This window comes from Perissodus microlepis, chromosome 9, assembly GCF_051167445.1.
Source record: "Perissodus microlepis isolate ML-2025 ecotype Zambia chromosome 9, ASM5116744v1, whole genome shotgun sequence".
NCBI lineage: Eukaryota > Metazoa > Chordata > Actinopteri > Cichliformes > Cichlidae > Perissodus > Perissodus microlepis.
Genome location: NC_140469.1, coordinates 18,005,109 through 18,027,246, shown reverse-complemented (window position 1 = coordinate 18,027,246; position 22,138 = coordinate 18,005,109). Strand labels below are relative to the sequence as shown.

The window sequence follows — 22,138 nt, the reverse complement described above, 5'->3', positions numbered from 1 at the left end:
TTATATTATCTTTATATTTTCCTAGGAAATGCGAGCTATTTATTAAAATGTGCAAACGTAAATGCAGATACAGTAAATTTCTTCCTCTTCTTCTGTTATCCTCCACCAGTTTCCTCAGATTTTTTTAAGGACACACTGCACAGCATGCTCAGATTTGCCTTTTTTGCCAAAGGCTACTTGGGAATGATCTTGTTTATGCAAAAATACTATTTCATATCTGTTAAACTCTTATCTTTGACATTCTTCATAGATCCAACTACATAAATGTGAATAAAGGATTTGTTTTTATGGGGTGGCTGTAGCGCAGGTCACCTACTAATCTGAAGGTTGGTGGTTTAATCTCCGTCTGCTCCAGGCTGCATGCTAAATATCCTTGGGCAAAATACTAACCCCAAGTTGCTGAAAGTGTGTGGATGAGAGATAAAAAGCACTTAAACAGAAACAGCTTAGAAAAAAGTGCTTGTGCGAGTGGGTGAATGGGGCAAGTTGTGTGAAGTGCTTTGAGTACTTATACATGCATACTTCTATGATAAGTTGTCTCTTAGTTGTAGAGACATCACTGCCTCATCCTTTGAGTTAGGTGCCGTTTCCATTCTTGAATGAAAAAAATTCCCCCGAAAATAGTCCAGTACAAGGCTGCCCCCGCCCCCCCCCCCCCCTTTTGTGCATATTAATAAACAAAATAACCCAACAACTACTTTAGCTCTTGCTTTCGAGAAGTCCAATATCAACGATTTGGTAAGCGAGGCCATGCTAAATGAGAATATACCCAGGCTTCAAAGTGTGCTCGCTCATTAATGTGTAATGATAAACGAGTCTTTTTATATACCTTTATTAAGCGAGGGAGAAATCTCTTCAAAGCAAATGTGTTTTATGTCAAGAAACTTCCCTCCGTGTTACTTCCGGTTCCGTCTCAATCCCGATGATAGCCAAATAAGTGTCCTGTTTTTAGAAACGGAGCATTGACATGTAAAATATTAACGTAAAGCATAAAAAACACACCTCATGGTGACTTTGCAGTGAGAGTTTACTCCTGATACATAATGGCTGGACAGTGCTTAAGTCGGGGGCTTGTTCGTGGATCTCGGCCCGAAGTTGGTTCGAGCGACACTTATCAGCTCGCCACACGACACCACACGATATAATGGTTACTTAGCGACGTCGGTTAGCCGAAAACACGATTTTAACCTGCAACCGGATGCTTTGCGGCTACTTTTGCGGTTACACATTACAACAGGGGACTTCCCTATCCCTTGGCATGTCGCTGCAGTGATACAGGGGGCGTGCCGCCCGCCCGTGGTGACCGCTGTAAAGCGGACCGCTACGCCAGGAAAGCAAACACGCCATTCCGTCAAGATGGCCTCGCTGCCCGCGCTCCGAGCGGTACTCCTGGTGGCTCTTTCGGTTTTCCTCACGGTGGTGCTGGGTTTTGGACTCCCTGCTCTGCTGAACGCGTTCATGAGGATGCTGGGGTTGCCAGAGACGAGCGTGACCGAGTGCATAGTTGCACTGTACGCAGTTTTTGTGCTGTACGTGGCGACGCCTCGAATTCCAAGAGGACTGGTGGAGGTAATGTCACAACAAACACGGGGATTAATCGCTGGTTTGCATTTTATCATGCAAAACATTGAAATGGAACACAGATGTCAGTGAAACATTGTAAAATGCAAAATTAAGGCTTGTAACTCGCAGAAAATCCTTTACAAGATGCGCTACAGTAATGTGGGGTGGGCAATATAAGTTTTTGTTTATACTGTAACAAACTGTACAGAGAGTTTGCGTTCACTTGGAAATATGAGTGTTTTTGTAAGCATTTTTTCTCTAATTTGCATATAATGTTAATTGTGTGTTTTGGGGGAAACTGTACTGTGCCCATCTCTGTAGGTGAAAGGGAAAGCCGTGCTTATTACAGGCTGTGACACTGGATTTGGTTACGCTCTCGCCAAACATCTGCACAAACTTGGCTTTACAGTCTTTGCCGGATGTCTTCTCAAGGTAAGGATGTTGCTCATCGAGTCTGCATTTTCCCCTGATTTGCAAACAGGAAGTGAGCAAAACGTTTTCCAGAAAATCTCCCATTCCGAGGAAGATGTGGTATCGATTGCACAGCTTAGCTGGAAATCAAGAACAACATGGCCACAAATCCCACCCACATGAAAATCAGAATGATCATTCCCTACCTATGTCCTTCGGGAGACCTGTTTTCACACTGTAAATACACCTTTTTCAGCCCGACCTCCACTCTGCTTCCTGAGTTAAAAAAAACCGATTGAAACATGTGCTTTTAAGATAAGATACCCTAAGCTTATCTCAAAAGCTGTAAAAACGGCTGTTTCACAGCAACAGATGTCGGCAAATTCAGCCTTTGAAAAAATGGGCGCTTCTTTAGTTGTGACCTCTGAACTTTTGTGGGATGAGTAAAATAATAATAATAAACCATCCACAGAGCATTGTTTTACATGTGTGGCACAAAGTGATTTACTTAAGGAACAAACGAGCAGATGATAACATCAAGTACAAGAATGATAAGCATAACAGTACAGTGTAAAATGGCATGTCAGCAACAGCATGTTAGCGTTCTAGTAGAAAATTAAAAACCAAAATGGATCAGTAATGGGCTCTTCAATAAATGACTCTGCTGACCTTTATTTTTGCTTAAGGATCTTATTTCGTACCTTCAGGGCTCTTTGCCACGTTTAGTTTTCACTTGTGCCTAACAAACAGATAATAATTCTTTGAGCTGACAGTAACCCAGGCAACAGTAACCCAGATATTCACTTGTCACAACCAAGGTATGCAGAAGAGCATCTCTGCTTGTACAGTTTGTCATACCTTGAAACAGATGGGCTACAGCAGCAGAAAGCCAAACCAGGTACCATTCCTGTCCGCCAAGAACTGGAAAAAACGTTTATACTGAAGGCACAAAAAGGTTTTGATGCTCTTGCTCTTGTTAAAAGCACTGAAGCTGATTGAACTGAGACCTCTTATGCTAAGGCCGTGAGTTTAACTAATGTCCCTGCTTACAGGATAAAAGTGTAGATGGTGCAAAGGAGCTTGAGGAACTTCATTCAGATCGAATGAAGGTCGTGCAGCTGGACGTGTGCAATGAAGAGCAGGTGAACAAGGCAGTGGACCACATCAAAGAGATCCTGGGTGAATCTGAAGCGGGTAGGTCGCTCGGTAATCAAATAGATCCCACATAAAAGAAGTCGACTTTACTCATACATTTCATTCTCTCTGACTTTCTGCTGCCCAGTTCTCTGGGCTGTAGTGAATAATGCTGGTGTGTCAACGTTTGGAGAGGTCGAATTTACCTCCATGGACACCTACAAGCACGTGTCAGAGGTCAACTTGTGGGGCACCATCAGGGTTACTAAAGCTGTTTTGCCGTTAATCCGCAGGGCGAAGGGTAAGCTGCGTTTTTTTTCCTCCACTCTGTGACATATAAACAGGAATCAGTTACACAGTGTCCAAAATAACGGCGCCAAAGTGCAAAAACCTGAAAGATACATCCGCCTTTGAGTGAGCTGTGAATTCAAACAAGGCTGGAAGTGAAAGAACATATTAACACATTATATAACCTTTGTTATATAAACCCTTCAATGCTGATAAGCATATTTTCACTGAACATTCCTGAAAGGGGTTTCAAGTATTAAGAAGCACAATTATAAATGAATAAATATATAAAAACATTACTATAAAATAGGAATAAATTGTGTTTCGAAGTAAAGCAAAAAACAGTGTTATCAAAGTTGTGCTGAAGAAAAAAGAAAACTTTGTAGACACTAACAGAACAGCAGCTCTGTTAACAAGTGTGTTATGAGTGACTCTTCAAGAATCAGTGAGGGGCCGTTATTTGCTGAGCTAAGCAAATAGCCAAGAAATGTTCCTAAAGACATCTGAACTCTGGACCTGCAAGCTTAGCAGCTTTAAAAGTGCACTAAAGGCTCTTAATTCACTTTTAAATTATGATGCATTTATTTGGAGAGTCTAAAATCTGTCCCCTTGTATCTCTTGACCACAGGCCGTGTCGTGAACATGGCCAGCATGTATGGAAGGATGGGCAACATCATGAGGTCACCGTACTGCATTTCCAAATACGCCGTGGAAGCCTTTTCTGACTGCCTCCGCTACGAGATGAAAGCGTGGGGCGTAAAAGTGTCCGTAATCGAACCGGGCAACTTCATTGTGGCCACTGGCATCTTGACCCGCGACATCGTGGCTACCACGGCCAATAAGCTCTGGAGCGAGGCGCCCTCGGAGGTGAAGGAGGATTATGGGAAGACCCACTTTGAGCAGAACATGGCTCTGATGCGCTCTTACTGCAGCAGCGGGCAGAAGGATATGGTCTCCGTGCTGGATGACATCACCGACGCCATCATGTCTAAGCGTCCTCACACGCGCTACAGCCCCATGGAGCCGCACTGGTGGATCAGAATGCAGGTGATGACCCACCTGCCGGGTGCCATATCTGACCTCCTTTACTTCTAGAAGAGAAGCCGTTCCTGTGTTTAGCTCACCCTGAGAATCAGATAGTGTGATATTCTTCAGCTAAGTAGCAGTTACACAGATCTACAGACTAAGTGGGGTTCCTGCCATTTGGCCCTCAGCACTTGAAATCATCTAATGATCAATCAAGCCTTAACAATATATATATATATATATATATATATATATATATATAAAAAAAAAAAAGGTTTTGTAAATTGTAAGTAAATTACTGCACTTTGCTTTTCATGTGTCTGTCAAGAAGCATAACTTTATCTATGCAGATATTCTCTGTTGAGTAGTAACTACTTTGTTTGGTATCAGCAGAGCCAAAATCTACTCATAGCTATAAGCGCTGCATCCTTATCCCGTGCTGTGGTAAAAAATCTTTTTAAAAAATAGTTTCTCCTTCTAGCTCTAAATATTTTTTCCCAAATACTTGTAACGTTTTGCCCTATGGGAATCTTGTGGGGCCACCCCATTGGCACGAGGACCAACGCTGGCTCAGGAGAAAGCTCCTGCTGCTCTTCTATAGCAGACAGTGGAAAAAACCAGGGTCAGCTACTCTAGGACCATGGTGAGATTTTGGCCCGGCTCGGTCCAACGTTGCGTAACAACAGCACAATCACACTTTGTCTCTCGTGCTCCAAACCATCCTGCGTGAAGGGGTTTTGGAGCACGTCAGCACCGAGGTCTTTTGATGTGATAAATGGGTACGCTTGACTGAAAAAGTCCCCCCCCTTGTAACCTCCCCTCCCCTCTCTGATGACAAAGTATTTTGTATATGGAATGATCCAAATAAAGAGTATTATATTTTAAAATATTACAAGCATGGTGTCCTTTTATTCCCACCCCCACCCAAATAAGTACGAAAGAGTTTCTTTTAATATTGGTTTGGGTTGTTAGGACTAGTAAATGTAATGTTACTAAAGGCCACCAGGTGGCAGGAATGAATCATTTAAAAATCCCACAGCTTTCCTCATGCAATAGTGTACTGCCATTTAAGCTGTAACCACACTGCACTGGGTTAGGGTCATACAGTTTGTGGCTTCATACATCACCTGTTTTGTCCCAGACTGAGCAAACGACAAGATTAAAAACAGACGCGATCATTTTTATGCTGTTTATTACGTCTTTTGAACACTCTAATAGACTCTTCTAAATTATTACACCTGAAGACAATCTCCCCTCCATAAAAACAGTATTAAGAGCATGACATTAAATTTTCACAGCACTGCCTTTATCATCCGTTTTCTTCACTCTCGTACAGGGAGGGGGAGGGAAAGAAAAAGAGGGGGAAGAAAAAAAAAAAAAAAAAAAAAAAAAAAGCATTGTGAGTTAAAGACCACCATAGAAATGTAAGCAGCACAAAGCACCAAAGATTTAACACCAGAGCACTTGTTCTGAATATTATCAAGAAATCCATGAAAATAATAATAATAATTCAAAAAAAAAAAAAAAAAAAAAAAGATCTCAGGCTAGTTGAGCAGTCAGGAAGAAGCTTCTGCTGCGCTGTAGTTTTCCATCTTTAATAGTTTGATAGACTCTCTCTTGATAATATCAGTCACAACTGACTTCAGTGTTTCTTTTTCTGCAGATTTCAAACCATTTTCTGTACAGCTCCGAGGCTCTGCTCATGCGGCCTCCATTCTTGTAAAGTGAGAAAGATCCCATTAACGATATCTAAGCATGGAGATACTGTAGTTCTGCGTTGGAATATCAAGTACAACATTTAGGTACTCAGGATTTTTTTGCTTTTTTTACCATATTTAAGTGGCTAAACTGGAAAAGTGGATGTCTTAACACTAGTTTTACATACAGACATTAAAAAAACAAACTATATCCTTAGAAACCGTGACAGTTTCTCACAACCAACAATAATGTGATACCGTTACTTGAGGTGCTCATACATGGAGATTCAGGTCATGATTACATCACACCTGGTGTTACGTTTCTGAATGAACATCAGCACATAGTTTCATACTGTACAATGTAGGCATTCACTTATGTTATACTTGATTAAAATCAGCTACGGTAAGGTCACTTGAAACTACACACAATATCAACTAATGGGCATTTTATGCAGGAGATTTAAAAAGAAAGAAAAAAAAAAAAAAGTCAGACAATGACATTTTCAGCCCGCGTCACCAGGAAATGCTCTTCCCTATAAGGAAGGACATCCCAAAACATCGCTCACTAATCACTTAACTGACGCGCATGCAAAGCTTTAACCAAATACGTCGCAGCGGAGAAGTGGGAAGCACAGGATAAAGACATAAGAATAAAAGAAGGTTTGGGGGGGGGAGCGGTTACTAAACCTTTGGTAGACAAAAAAAAAAAAAAAAAAAAAAAAAAAAAATTGTGAAGGCACATTTTTAAATCCCTTCCTCAATTCTTCAAACTGGGGCACGTTGCGTTGGCGTTGCGTAATATTGCAGGATGCTTACAGAACTGAAAGTGTAGGGAAATGCTGTTTCACGTGGAGCAAAACGGCAGCTGTACGACAAACAGCCACTGATCTGGGTGTAATAAAGGAAATGTGACAGAATTCATATGACCCACATACTGATCTAGTGACTGAAAATGAAGCACAAACAGGCACTAATTGTCCCTTTAACATCATGACATAAAAATAGTTTGGGACCCAAAAAACCAAAATCACTCAAGCCATGCTGACACTTTAAACCACACATTCAGAAATCCCTCCAGTAGCCGTGCACTCCTGGAATGTTTTTTTTCTTTTCCCGCCTTAAACGTTTAAATAAGACATAATCCGACTTCAATTCAGATTTCAAGTGGTGCAGTGCAGGTTTAAAATTGGCGCTTGCACTTTTCACCCATCATAAACCAAACTGAAAGCCGATTGTTTCACTGTTTATAATTCATCTTATACAAGTCCAGGACAGAGGAAAGTCTGCTCACAGCTCTCTGTATGAATAGCTCAGTCAATCACCTGGGGAATGGAGGGAGGGAAAAAAAAGGTTCACACCCATGTTTTGTGTTCTTTGTGGCATGACTGAATTTTTTTTTTCATGCTTGAATTAACTAGACCTCCAGAACCCTCCCATCTCAACTCCTTTAGTCTCTGCTATGATATAGCAACAATTTTCCTGCCTGGGTGTGCGATTCCAGATACTCTTATCCAATGGAAAAAAGTCTCAGTCTGCTCCTTTGCTCCTGATTCACCTCTTTTTTTCTTTTAAATGTCCGTATTCCCCCTTTCCTCCTCCTTCCTCTCTCTCCCTGTACTCGGGTCCAACTGGCCACAGCTGGAGAACTCATCATCGCAGGCATCGTGATCATCATCATCGTGATCGGCGTCTCCCGGAGCACACTGCTGAAGCGGCTCCCCGCCAACACTGCTGCAGCTTTGATTGCAGGCAGCACGTAGCGGCACTAGCTGGCGCAAAACATTCAACAACTACTTGGTCCACTTTCACTCAAAAACAGCCATTCACTAGAAGTCCTTCACTGTAAATATAAACCATGTGTGCTGCTGAAAGCATTCAGACATACGGACATTGAACATACATTTGGTAAAACCAGCTTAACGTCCCAAAGTTTGACTGCACGTACATTTAAAGCAGCTCTTAGGATACATTAATCAAAAGAAAACAAGCACTTTCTTTATCATTTCTCCAGCATAAGGAATTGTTCTCCGACAACCCCAGTGCTGGCTTAAGCTCGACGTGTACGCTTTGCAACCACACAAACGCGACCCCTGGGTAACCCTCAACTCCTCCATTCCCTCCAGTGATCACCAATTCAGGGAGCAGTGACATCATCCCTCCCAGCCCTCCATTTCTCCTCAGAGCTCCGGCAAACCAGCACTGTATATATTTTTGGAAGCCGCGCAGCTCACCCTGGCTCACCTCACTGCCGTCCATCTCCATCCCCTTTGGCAACACTGAAGACACATCTGCTGTCACCCACACACTGGACCGGGGGTGGAGGAGAGACCCAGGAGGGAAAAATGCTTTGAGTCTTCACATGACCTTTATATGCAAAGATAAACTCCCCGTCACCCCGTGGACTGTCTCTCCCTCTCCTGTCAGAGCTAGGCGGAAGGTGTTAGGACACTATTCGGTTTGTGCGCGTCCATGCAAAGTTAGAGGATTTAAAATCCCTATCTACGCTGCCTTGGTTTTGTAACATTCACGTGATACAGATACAGCAATATGTGAGACAAGCAATACTGTTGTACAAAGGAAGACCACTATATAGAGAGTTTGACCTTTTACAATAAGAGGAAACCTTGAAATCCTTAAAAAAAAAAAAAAAAAAAAAAAAAAGAAAATGCACAGTGTGATATTCCAATCTCTACAACATTGATCATTACAGAATTGTATCAATAAATATATTTTGGTCACTTCATTTTTATTCGGGATTAGCAGAAGTTGTGTATTAGTTTGTCCACAGCCACAAACAGCGCCTTAAGACAGACAAAAAGAAATAAGCTGAAATGTAGACCTATAGGCTCGGCTCGGCTCTCGAGTTCGCTAACATCTGAAAGAAAATGCCTCAGTCAGGTGTTGGTTGTATAATGTGTAAAGTTAAAAAAAAAAACAAATCACATTTTTAAAAGAAACCGTTAAAAAGATTATATATTATCAACAACATCAACAACAACAAAAAAGGAAAAGAAAACTAAATGCAATAGATATCAAGGTGGAAATAACCATGGCATTGCCTATGATCGAACACATCTGGATAATTTAAAATAGGCAACCAAGAGGTCTGTAGTTACTCTCAGGAGTCCACCTTCTTGCCGTCTCCCTCCTCAATGTCTCTCCCATGCTTTTTTACCCCACACCTCCTCTTGGAATGCTCACAAATCTGTGACAAATCACATATCATTTAAGTCCTGATGATGTGTTAAGTCTTCAGGCTTGGAGCTGAAATGTTAGTGTGTGTTCTCGTGTAAGTATCTGTATTATATGTTGATGACAAATAATGTGTAGAGGTGTGTGTGTGTGTGTGTGCGTGCATCACTGTGTGAGACAGATGGATCAGGAAGCAGCCAGGGCTTTAATCAGGTACAGTTTGTCTCCCTGCTCACTGGTGAAGATGGGGGCCTTTTTGTAGTGTTCAACAAGCTCTTCCATAGAGTTGAACTTGCGCTGTCCGATGCAGTAAAGGTTTTCCTTCAGCTGCACTTTGAAATGCTTGTTCTTGCTCTGTGCCTTCAGGGAGATGGAAAAGTCGTTTGGCTAAAAATGAAAAGAGAACCGGGGTTACTAACAGTGTTTCAAAGCACCGACACATAACAAGATAAACCAAGGAGAAGGTGGAGGCTACTGACCGATGACTCGCTGTCTCGGATGAGGAAGTCTCCCTCTGTGCCTCTTTGATTGAGCGCCACCTCTGCCTGGTGGCGCGTCACCTTTCCGTAGTACCACTCCTTCCCCGCAAAGCGCCCGCTGCCTGATGGCAAGATGTAGTCGCACTCGGGTGTGGGCGGCCCAGCGAGCCCCGCTTGCGGTTTATGGGAGGTGGAGTCCAGCACAGTGACGTAGTTCTTGGGCACCAAGCCCAGCTGTCCATCCGCTTTGCGGCACTTCCACCACTCCGGGTCATTCTCGGGCTTCTCCACCACCTCCATTACCTCGCCCTTCTCAAAGTTCAGTTCCTCGTCGTTGCCTGAGCTGAACGGGTAGAGCGCCTGAACTGTGTGCAGCACTCTGTTTCCGTTCGCTGTGATGTTCACCACCGCAGCCAGTTTCTCTGTCAGCGATCCGGCAGGGTCGAGTCCGCCCATGCCCCCTCCCCCCGCCGTCCCATCCACGTCCTCCGTCACATAGTTGGACGGAAACCAGCCTGACCGTCCGTTGTAGCTACCGCGCCACCAGCCGTCGCTGCACTTCTCCATCACCACCACACGTGTTCCCTTCACCAGAGACAGCTCATCCTCACGCTCTGCTGTGTAGCTGAACTTGACCAGGGCGGGAAGGTTGAGGTCATACAGCCTCTCTCCGTTATCTGCATTCATATCTGGGTCAGCATTAGGGGCTGGATCTCTCATACCCCCCTTTCTGCTCTTCACTTTCCCAATTCCTAAAAAAAAAAAAAATATGACGAATATAGTAAAGATGTTGGCGTTTGCAGGGGAATCATTATCGTCATTCATATTAAAATTGAACCCAGTGAATTCGATCAGAATCTGAAAAGCAGCTGAGACATGCTTATTTGTCTACATTCAAATTTAAAAGTCATCATTTCAATTAAAACAAAAAAGGCCAGCTCTTTGGAATTTTATTTTCCCCATAATGGTGAGGAACAAGTCTGGAATTTAAAAAAAACAAACACAAAAAACCAAAACTGCACACACTTCCCATTATAAACATGAAAATTTAAGGCAGGAAGAAAAAATCCCAGACAAATACCAGGGAGCAATAATAAGCATTATGGGCTGGGTGGGTGAGTGGGTGGGTAAGCAGGGCTAAACATCATTCCTTTTCAACATTACATTCCCCTAACCCCCCGCTCCACAGTCCAAATCCAAATACATTCTTGGGGATTAGGCCTAGGTGCTGAGGAAACAAGGAAAAAAAATGCAATGCTGGTGTGCTGGGGGAAAAAAAGTGAGTGGGATGAAAACTTGTTTTGGCATGGACCTATAAACTCTGTGGAAACTAGAAAGAAAGTAAACTGCTGCTACCCAACAGTGGTTAAAAAAAACAAAACAACAACTAATACTATTTCATTGCAGCTAATCACATTGAACTAATCACCTGCAGCCTGATACAAGAAAAAAAAAAAAACTCAGCAGGAGCATCAGAAATATGACGCACAGGGCAGGTAACAATTCTGCGAACTGTGAGCACTGCAAAGAATTCATGAGGAAGGTAAAAATAAAAATAAAAATTCAATGCAATGCTGTATGTCATGTGAGGACAGATAAACAATAGAACAGAAAGTTAAAGATCTTTCTACACTGCAACTGCAAAGAAAAAAAATCTTAATCTCAAAGTTAAAAAAATTAAAACAAATACTATTGCTTTTTCTAAATACTCCACACTGGATCCACTTTGAATACATTTGCACTAAAAACATGTTAGAAATTGTACTTATTTTTCCAAAGTAATCTCTGTAGGCCACTTGTGATCTTGTGTAACTGAAAGTCATCGTCTTCAGAATGTACTGGTACTTGTTTACATGTATATAAAAGCAACATGTCATATATATTTTAATGGGTCATTTTGCAATGTATATTACTAGTCTGGCCCAGCTGAGATTAAACTGGGCTGTATTTTATCTATACAATCAAAGGCTTTTGACTTCCTTGTTCTAGAGTGCTCTTCCCAGTCTCTACCCAGCACCATCACTCTCCAAACACCCTCTCAATCTGACCGGTGTGCGATGATAAGGAGCATATTCATCAACGTGTTATCAACTGTGGGCTATCAGCAAACTAGCTATTCCTTTCTGTATTTGATGCCAACCTAGCCCACACACATTTCCATAGGTGACCACTGGCAAAAGGGCAACAAACGGAGGCTAACGGTAGAACAGTCACCATGCCCGTGAACCTTTTTCCCAGCAATTGTTTCAATCGGCAAGAATTTCCACCTGGCAGCCATTTTGCTACTTAAACAAAGCCCACGTGACGTTACTGTAATCATGACACATCTATGCTCTTACCGATGATGTGACAGTAAACCAGACTGAAGCTAAAACTAACCAGACACTGATATCAGATAGAGCAAGCAGACGAGAGACCCTATTCCTGATTACGTCTGCAAAGCTATTGCTTGCACAATCAAAAGACAGCTGGGTGAAATTATATACTAAGGCAGGGTGTAGTCTCCAGGACGGAGTGGGGAACGTGACTAATGTGTCACAACGCCATACTGAATATCCTTTACCACACATAAATTGCTACTGAAAGGTGTCTCTGACTCAAGGAGAGCAGACAAATTTCACGGTAGTGCTCAGAGTCCAACGTCAAATTGCTTCCAGGTAGACCCTGTTATTAGTCACACCACTGTACATAACTACAGACTCCAGACAGGGTGTTAAGAGCTGATGTCTGTAGGTGGAGGTTAAGTGCTGCGCAGATGCTAGTTATGCATCTGTGCAGTCTTTAGGACTTGAAGGCAAAATGTCAAACAACAACAACAACAACAACAAAATTGTTTTTTCTTACAAAAAACAAATGTTTCCACAGCATAAATCCACTAGTCTACGTTTTTAAATATGCATAAACATCACAGACCAAAATCTAGATTTCCAACAGCCAAAGCATCTGCAATTCTTGGAAACAAACAAACAAACAAAGAGTGATTATGCAGGTGCAGGCTCCGGGGTGTGCCTTTGCACAGTTGGAAATGGCCTAGTTAGCTCCATACAAAGGTTAAAGGTGAACTCTGTATAAATAATGCGTCTTTTACCTCCGACTGACACCGGAGACAACTTATTTTTGAGTTTTTATCTCTTTGGCCAGCCAACAGTCCTTATCAGTGTCCCTGTCACAGTTTTTATTTGGCACTTCCTGCTCCGCTCACTTGAACACTTTGCATTAAAAAAAACACGGAGCCACTAAATTTGACTAGATGCTCAATCTGTAGTAGTAGGAAGTTCAGATTTGCCTGTATGGCTACAGGTAGACAATACCAGAAGACAAAAGGCTGTTATTGAGGGCACCTGCTTCTCTAAGGGCCCATCTATAATGCTGCTGTAGGTCGATTACAAAAATGTACGTGGCTGTGTAGAATAGGGCTCTGAGCACAATCTCTGGACCTTTTATTATGTCGAACTCAACAAGGTATGTCCAGAGTAGTAAAGGCACAGTAACAAGCACGTACAGGTGGTAACAGCAAACAAACAACAAACAAAGTGTGTAGAGGCATTTTCAAACCTGCAGAAATTCCAGATTATCATGGCACAGATAAGAGGTAGCTGGGTTTAGTGTCTTTTTTATGAAGTAATGGTAACACATTACATAAGTGACGTACGTTAGGGCAGTAACAGGACAGTCTGAGGTTAAGCACTGCTGGATTATATGAGGGCTGAAGCTGGAAATCTTTCATCTGACCAACAGCCCACTGCAACAACTAGTAATGAAACCTTTGCCACAAAATGACCCACATGACGAGAAGCAGAATCCTTCAACTGCTGACATGAGACAGAGTAAAGCAGCGATGAATCTTAAAACCCCAAAACAAGTCAGTGCTTTCACCTCTGGTTCCCTGTGAAAAATCAATGACTGCTGAAATACGGCTTGTGTTTACCGCAAGCTTCAGACAAACCGTTTTACTATATGAAATATTTTAGAACTCACGAGTCGCTAATTGAGGTTACAGAAAGTCTCAAAGCCATTTAACACAATCACTTCGAACACAAGACCTCACCGATTGTGCCGTCATTCAGCTGCAGTGGAGTTTATGACCTCAAATTTGGATTTTCTTTCTAGTGACAGCATTTACACAAATGCCATTTTGCCAAAGAAAACAAACTAATTCTCCATATTTTATGCAATAATCCAACAAACCTATTGAAACACCTATTGGTTTTATTTCTCGTGGGACAACGTCCAAGCTGGCCTACAAAAAGAAAACGGTGTTTTTGGCTACAGATACATGTACACTGAAAAAAGCAGATTTAAATGTAGAAAGCTAAAAATAAACACCATCTCACCACCTACAGAGCAGTTTCCGCTCATTGCTGACACCTGAACTTAACCTAAAATTCTGCCCTCATGGTGCATGTGTACATGCAGTGTGGGATTTTCAGCTTCCCCAGAAACCCACAAACCCCACCGTTACTCTACTGCTACCAGAAAAAGGATAACAAGAGAAATGAAAAAGAACTTTGCTTTGGAAATTTTTCTCTCATTTGACGTCACATGCTTTTTCCTGTGCATTTCCTTAGAGGAGGACACAGAGGAAGGAAATCATATTGCAACAGATGGCAGTAAATAACAATGATTAAGACCGTGACTTAGTTGGTAACCACCTCTGAAACAGTTGCTTTTTTGGGGGTTTATAGATGAGGTACACTCAGCAGGAGGAGAAGAAAGTGCTGGGGAGTTTGCTCAGCTACCAGTGGTAGACAGGAACTAGTTTTGTTTTTCAACTGTGGCCTCCCTACGCTGGCTGGCTGTCCCATTGTCTGCTAGGACCCTTTCGACCTCCTGGCTTCCCTCCATTTCACGATTCTTCCTCTGCGGACGACAACACCCCGCGTCAGGCTGTCTGACAGTGCCTGAACACACTCCTGCTTTGGCATTTTGAGTCCTCCTGCTCTAATCACAGTCATATTCTCAACTGCACTTCTGCTCATGTTCCCTAAATTATCACGCAAACTACACTTATGTCATGTGGTGACAACACAGAGCCTCAGAAAGTGCTCTATAGATTCACAGCAATGCAAACTCAGACAATATATGTACCGCAAAACAGCCACGCTCAGTCGTATGGTTTATGTGTCAAATATAATGACAGCCATGTGTAGTTCAAAAATCAAACAAGCTAAAGGAAAGACACACAAGAGTGAGTTGGCTGTTCTTCAGTGGAGACGACCGGGGCTACCTTTTAAGACTACAGCTTCAATAAAGCTGCCAACGCGGTTGAAACGCAGGAAACGTGCAAACTTCTTTCAACTTCAGCTGTTCGAGACATCAAAAGCAAGCAGGCAGCCATCGATCTCTGTGACAGAGCAGCGCTCAGAGAGAAATACTCCTCTGTTCTTTACGCATCTGGACAGCACACCGCTACAGTCAGGCGCTACAGGAAAATTATTTGGTTAACATATGTAATCACAAAAAACCCCAAAACAAAACAGAAAACTGCACAGTAACTTTAAAACTCGTTTTCACTTTCTCTTCACCTTTACTCAGGTGACCTAAATTTAAATTGCATTTTGCTGATGCTGTAAATCATGTGTGCTCCCCCCCCAATACAAACACATCAGATCAATTAAAAAGAAAAAAAAGAAAAAGATTTCCATAACCACTTTCTTTTACATGATTGCTATTTGGACACGCCAATAAAGCAACGAGTGTCATGATACTGGCATGCTGCACAAACAAACAATAGATATTCAATTGTGGGCAGCAAGCAGGGGGGCAAAGAGACGCTCTACTGAGAGCTAATATTTATATTCCTTCAGCCACCAGTTTGTCAAAATGATGCTGAGTTACAGCAAAGTCTAAAACAAAACTTTTTCTATGTGCCACCCCCCCCCTGCATTTTAACTAAACCAAATAAGTAACTCACAAGTAACTGAGTTTTGGATTATCATAAACAAACACTTTAAGTGACCATGAAGGTCCAGGATCTTTTGACTGTACTCTACAGACCAAATTGTGTTTATTCACTGGGAAAATAATCTGTATATTATTCTATAATAAAAGCAATCATCTATAGTAGACAATATAATTCAATTGACAAGGCGGGGGAGGGCGTTGTTAATGTCGGCAATGGTTCAGCAGGTCCAGACCCTTGCTCACTTCCTCTTAAGCAATTCTTAATGGAAGAATATACAGGAAAACAAAGACGAGTAAATGTCTTTTCACAGGAGAACAACATCTGAAGGCCTGAGTAAACTTGACAACTCCCCTGCCAAACTTCTAATTATGATTACGTCTTTTGCCTTTTTGGTCAGGGAAGAGCGATCAGTGGCTTTGGAGAAAAGCCGGACTTTGAAATGAGGGAGCGTGCGACAGAGACTGCCAGAAAGTGCGACAGATAGATTCCCCCCCCATATGATTCAACTTCCTTCCAACTTCTTGCTTCCTCTCTGGCTTCACTTCTCCAAATGCTCAGAGAGAAATGTGGCTCAAATTAGAGTTTCCGCTCGCTGGGGAGGCTGAGAAACAGGAAAACAGAGGGAGGGGAGAGAGACAGAGAGAGAGACTAACAGCTCTCAGTTTACACAAGCAAAACATTTGTTAGCTCATCTCTGTGTTGTTTTCATCCCCACACTCTGGATCCTTCAGACAGCAAGCAGACTAGTCAGTGGACACACACACACACACACACACACACACACAGAAAGATAGACAGAGACAGGCGATATCACTCAGCAGTTACAAGGTGAGATTACAGCGAGCGTGTGTGCCGAAGCCTTTTGAAAACAAGTGTCAGCGTGGCTGTAAAATATCCTCATCCCACAGAGCTGTCCATGTAGCGACATTCCTCTGATAACCGAGTGAGGTGCGGGAGATGGGAACCCGGGTCCCATCAATCAGCAAAGACCCCTTCCTCCTCTTGACTACAATGACTACAGTGTTCTACATAAGCACCCTGCGTCCCTTCAACTGTAGCCCATGACAGGAGGTGGGGTGGACGGTGGGGGAAGAGACCCTCCTAGAATGAGTGGGGGCACCCTTAGGTTAGCATAAGAGAAAACACACACTGGCTATATATTAAGATATTCCTAAACAGGGTAGGGGTCTTCAAGCATGATAAAGTAATACACCTAGCTCACTGGGACGAATAGTAGAAAGAACTGCAGTGGGATTACTGTGTGTATGCATGTGTGTTCAACAGAAAGAGGCAGAGAACGATTGCTGAGGCAATTACAGGCTTCGGCTCAGCAGAAGGCTTTTCAAAAGCATATCCACCCAGTCTTTGCAGCTGCTCACACACACACACACACACACACACACACACACACACACACACACACACACACACACACACAAAAGCTGTTAAGACACCCTTTCACCCTCTCTTTACCAGCACAACATGTTAGCACAGAAATCAGTTTCCGCCAGCTCCAATTATGACACATTTACTTGGTTAACTTGAAGATAAAACTAACCAGTGTGAGAAATCACAAAGGGAAGATGAAAAAGAAAGAAGATTTGACAATTGCCGCTGCACAACTAGAGAGAGAAAGAGAGCGCGAGAGTGAAAGAAGGAGAGGAAAAAAAAAAGCCACTCAAACTTCAGACAAAACATTTCCGGACAACTTGTAAAACAACAAATGAGTCATACTTGCTTTAAAAGCAGCTTAAGAAGACTAGAAATGCAGAAAACTCACGAAAGAAATGTTTGAATAGGTTAGCCATGTCCATTTTGGGCTTGCCGTCTCTCCCTCTCTCTGTCTCCTTCCCGGCCCCTGCTCTCTTCCCACTGCAGCTGTAGAGTTATTCCATGTGAACACCCAGAGAGCTGGGAGGATTTCAGAGCAGGGCAGCCCACTTGTGACCATGTGGTCAGGCTTAGCCAATGAGAGTGTGGGATATAGAGGCCTTCAGTCCAGCTATGGAAGGCAGAGCACAGAGGCCTCATGGAGAGGGGAAGAAGAAGGGGGGGTTGACACTTATATGCGCAGAGAAAGAAAAGGGAAAGACAAGGAATAAAGAAGGTGAAGGAGTAATTTCCTCAACATATAGAAGCAGGAGGGTAGTGTCCTTAAAAAAATTATATAAGGATCTGTGAGGACATGGCAGCAGCTGAGTGAGTCAGTGAACACTCAGTGTCACATGACTGCAGTTGTTGGGAGAAACACTCATAACTTTACAACAAACACAGGAAACATGAGTACTAAAACACACACACACACACACACACACACACACACACACGGATCATACCATCACACATTCTTTCGAACGATGACACTGCTCCACACCCAGCAACGGACCTGGCTAAGAAAAGAAGAAGGAAAAAAAAAAGAAAAAAAAAGGTTTTCCCTCCCACATATTATTGAAGAGTCAGCCATAAAATTCACAGCTAAAATGCTTTAAATCTACTTAATAAATAATTAAAAACAAGAAAAAGTGAAAGTTATACATTTACAACCTTTCTATTGCTATATTTGTGTTTCATAAAGTTTGGTTTATGGTTAGACCACATTTGCTCATGTTTTACTGAGTTGTATGTGTAAGTAAGAAATAGCTGGAGTTGCCATTGCTGCAGCTGTTCTTGTGAACCATTTGATCAACGGATGTACCGACAGGTGGGATGTTACGGGGAAGCTCGTCGCTGTGGTGCATGACAACCACACACACACACACACAGGCAAATAAACCTATAAAAGCCTAGGACATGAAGACTGAGGAGACCTAAACTGCAGCAGTAAAAATAAATAAATAAATAAAAATTTACAAGCCATAAACAGAAAAAAAAGAGGAGAAAAAAGGGAAATCCCTGCTTATTTAAGTGAGCAAAAACAGAATAGAAATGAGCCGCACATTAAAAACTAGAGAGGCTGCTTCCTGCCCTTACATGATTTTTCATTATGAGAGCATTTGAGCTGACAGGCTCATCTAACCACAGCACTCACGCACACACTAACAGGAAGACACATTTCACGTGTCCAACAGATAAGGGTTTTGCAAACATTTGTAATGTATACACTTATGACACACTTCTGGTTAGAAGGACGGAGAATAGCCCCATTTTTTTCTAAACTTTCGGGAGGAAAAACACCTTTCGGACAAAGGGTTTCCTCGCAGAGATCCTCCTACTCAACAGCACGCCGACACTGCCACATCACCAATAAACAAAACTGCTTAAAAAGTACCCTTTTCCCCCCTGCAATTTGATGTTATGCAGATAAATAGCAGACGATGACTCGTGTACACCTAATGGATTAGCGTAAACTGACAACAGCTATGCCATTATGCTTTAATTAGGATAATGATGGCATGTGGTTCAAACAGTTTGGAGTTCAATGTTTAAAAAAAGCTTCTGACACTAAAGACAAGGCATAAAAAACTAGGTAATTTATGAAAAGAGAAATCACAAACAAACTGTGTTACTATGGTGCAGATAGAGGAGAAAACACCTGTGTTGTATCAATTCAAGACAAGATAAAAGGATTAGGTGCTGCTCATACAGAAACAGAAACTTGAAATTGTCCAATTTACCTCCACCTAACACACATCAACAGGAGAAAACATTAATTGTATTTGCATTTAAAAATAGAGATCACCGCCTTACCAGAATAAATGCTTCAAAATACACAATCGTGCATCAGACAACGCTCCAAGAAACTAAAGTTTCAAACTAAAGTGCACAGTGAGATGAAAATCGCTCTCTGCATTTCAACCAATCACATATCAGCCTGCGACCATTCTCCTGTGGTGACTTTCACAAGATTCATCACACGCCACAACAATGTGGTCAGAGACGTATTGTAGCTGGCCTAGATAAACGTGCTCTGTAATGCCACTCTTCTTTTTCTTTTTTAAAGCATGCTAAACACAAAGCACTTCAACCAACAGTCAAAGATGCTGCAAGGCATCAAACATGCGCAAATATTTCATAAAACATCATCAAAGCTTTACCGGGAAATGGTGAGATCCTCCATAACACTAAACAAATTTGTGGAGAAGAGTGTTAACTTTAATACAGCTTCAAGTCAAAGTCAGGAAATCATAACTACTTTTTACCTAGTGTGTCTTTGAGATTCTTGACTATAGATGCTTTCCTGGCACTGTTTTTCCTTTCCACATAGTTGGACGGCACAAAGCCTGTTTTGTTGGTGGCATTTCGAACCCTCCACCAGGACTTTGAGTCATCGAGAAGCCAGAGACGCTCGTTTTTCTTGATGTCCAGCTCCTGGTCCTGCTGGGCCATGTAGTCAAATTTGGCGATGACAATCACCTCTTCCGTCATCTTGCACTAGGAACACTGAGAGAGAGCAAGGAGAGACATGAGAGTGACCAAAGGGTATATTCTACCTCACAAACTCTTTGAATCCTTTTAAACATTAAAACATTTTCAAAATAGTGTCATCGAGAATAGTGTTATCTCATGAGCAGCAGTAGCAGTTACTTATTTACACTTATACCGAGCCTTCATATCTTGCCCAAGTATGGATTATGAGCATCTGTTTCCTGTGTCTGCTAACACTTGAGACGCATGTCCAGACTGTGGTGTTTGCTCGTGTAGAATGATTATTTAGAAGACACAGCAGACGTAAATTTAGAAGCCGTTTAGAAACAGGCAGCCGTACCTGTACTGCATCAAAGCTGAGAACTTCAAGGGCTCTGACAATTCTGCTGACCTAGAAAAAGAACAAGAACGATGCGAGATAATTACTACTTGCTTCTTCTTAAAACTCTTCTCTGCAGATTTGTCGATATTACCAGGAAACTTCCTCTTTTATACAGTGTTGGCTCTTGATTTTTAAATAAAATGAACCCAGTGTGTTTACAACATTGTCTTTGTAGTGCACCAATGCCAAGATACAGATGATGTTATTAAACTATATTAGCAGAAGGCCAGCCAACATTTCCACAGTTTAGTCTCTTCAGATATAATTTCCCTCCACTAATTGTATTCTTTTAATAACAGTCATAACTGACTATTCACAATGACGGTGTACAAACGAAGCCTTCATACATTTACACAGGCGGTTAGGAGCAATGCTAAACTACCAAACTCTCTTTTCTTTTAGGCATCAAATGTGAAGCGAGAAATCAGAACGATGGTAAAGATTACTGCAACAGGGAAGCAAAAAAAGAGAGGCACTGTGCGTCAGAAATGTGGGTACGTCAGTGAGCGAGGCTCTCAGCGAGCACCAGTGATGAAGGATATTATTTTAAATTTAGCACTGGCCTATAAATATTCAAAACTGTGCGCAGCGCCAATGCAAATGTTCTGCTTATATGAACAGCAATGTTTGCGATCATTCATAGGTTCCCTGAGCTATCTAAAATTATGATTTCGGAAGACTGTGATCCACTGTGAAGACTTCATGTTCAACAATGAGCACATTCACAACAGCTGGTCTCATGACCCCTGCAGCCATCAGCACAATCAGAATATGCTAGATTAATACAGCAGATACTTGGGTCAACAGTGAGGGAGTGGGGCACCACTGAAGCATCTGCTTAGCTGCTCTGATGTCACGAGAGTGGATGGAGTTTCACCTTCACCCCCCGCCCCAAAAACTCCCGACTGACTCCAGGGACCAGACGCCGACGTCGTTGATAGAGAGCTCTTGGTTTTTATTTGAAGCAGCAGCAGTGTCTAAGTTTCCTTCTACAGCTGGCCTTGAGATACGCCTAAACCTGATCTTAGGCAAACACAAGCAGAAGCTGCAGAGCTAAGTTTCAGCATGGTTAAGCAAGAGGAGGCGGGAAAAAACCCCAAAACAAAACAAAACACAAAAAGAACAAATAAAAAAAAAAAGAGAGAGGTCTGGGGAGATCTTAGCGGACTAAAAAAAAAAAGAACAGAAGACAGTTAAAGCAACATGAGATAATGCTGCCACATTAAAACTACAACAAGTTTAGAGTCAGAAACTAAGAGGTGTGATTAAAAAAATTATTTGTGTAACATAGCTTCCATAAAATGCTGGGTGGGCGGGGGGCACCTGTGGTTTGAGCTTTCCACATATGGGGTGTTGTCTTAATTTGCAAAAAAAAAACTAATAAATAAATGAAAAAAATCATTTGGGTGTATAATGTGGTTTTATCTCATGGCTTGTTATTGCATGCTCCTTTTCCATCCTTAATTAAATTAATGAACACTGCGAGACATGTTAGGGAGTGGCACAAAAAAAAACAAAGAGCTGATTTACTCTTCTCGAGAGCCTCCTTCACCCAAGACAAAAGCAACAATCTCTCCACTCCCTGGGCTGGGCTGGATAACTGTCTGCCAAAACAGGAATACAAGTGTGTATATGCGCTCCTCCTCCATTTACAACATCCCACCCTTACTATAGTTTTCCTATTTTACACTCTCCC

General features: G+C 42.2%; 2 protein-coding genes across 4 annotated transcripts in view; one reads left to right on the top strand and one right to left on the bottom strand.

The window, feature by feature from the left end:
• Positions 1-1,134: 1,134 nt before the first annotated feature.
• On the top strand, positions 1,135-4,666 carry bdh1 (3-hydroxybutyrate dehydrogenase, type 1). Its single transcript, XM_084939400.1, has 5 exons — positions 1,135-1,569; positions 1,885-1,995; positions 3,027-3,168; positions 3,257-3,409; positions 4,025-4,666. Exons 1-5 carry the CDS (start codon positions 1,357-1,359, stop codon positions 4,489-4,491), a joined length of 1,086 nt encoding a protein of 361 aa, XP_084795526.1. The 5' UTR covers positions 1,135-1,356; the 3' UTR covers positions 4,492-4,666.
• Positions 4,667-5,597: 931 nt separating this feature from the next.
• The window catches only part of LOC146380381 (SH2/SH3 adapter protein NCK1-like), a 28,074-nt gene continuing 11,533 nt past the window's right edge, over positions 5,598-22,138 (bottom strand). Inside the window, exons 2-5 of one of the 3 annotated variants that reach the window (XM_084939397.1) lie at positions 20,401-20,451; positions 19,835-20,075; positions 9,791-10,542; positions 5,598-9,698 (exon numbers count right to left, since the gene is read on the bottom strand). In XM_084939397.1, coding sequence (XP_084795523.1) covers positions 9,498-9,698; positions 9,791-10,542; positions 19,835-20,060 — 1,179 coding nt within the window. In that variant the 5' untranslated portion in view covers positions 20,061-20,075; positions 20,401-20,451 and the 3' untranslated portion in view covers positions 5,598-9,497. Of the gene's footprint in view, positions 9,699-9,790; positions 10,543-17,475; positions 18,544-19,834; positions 20,076-20,400; positions 20,452-22,138 lie in introns of those variants that run through there. The other 2 variants (XM_084939398.1, XM_084939399.1) reach the window with 2 other exon arrangements.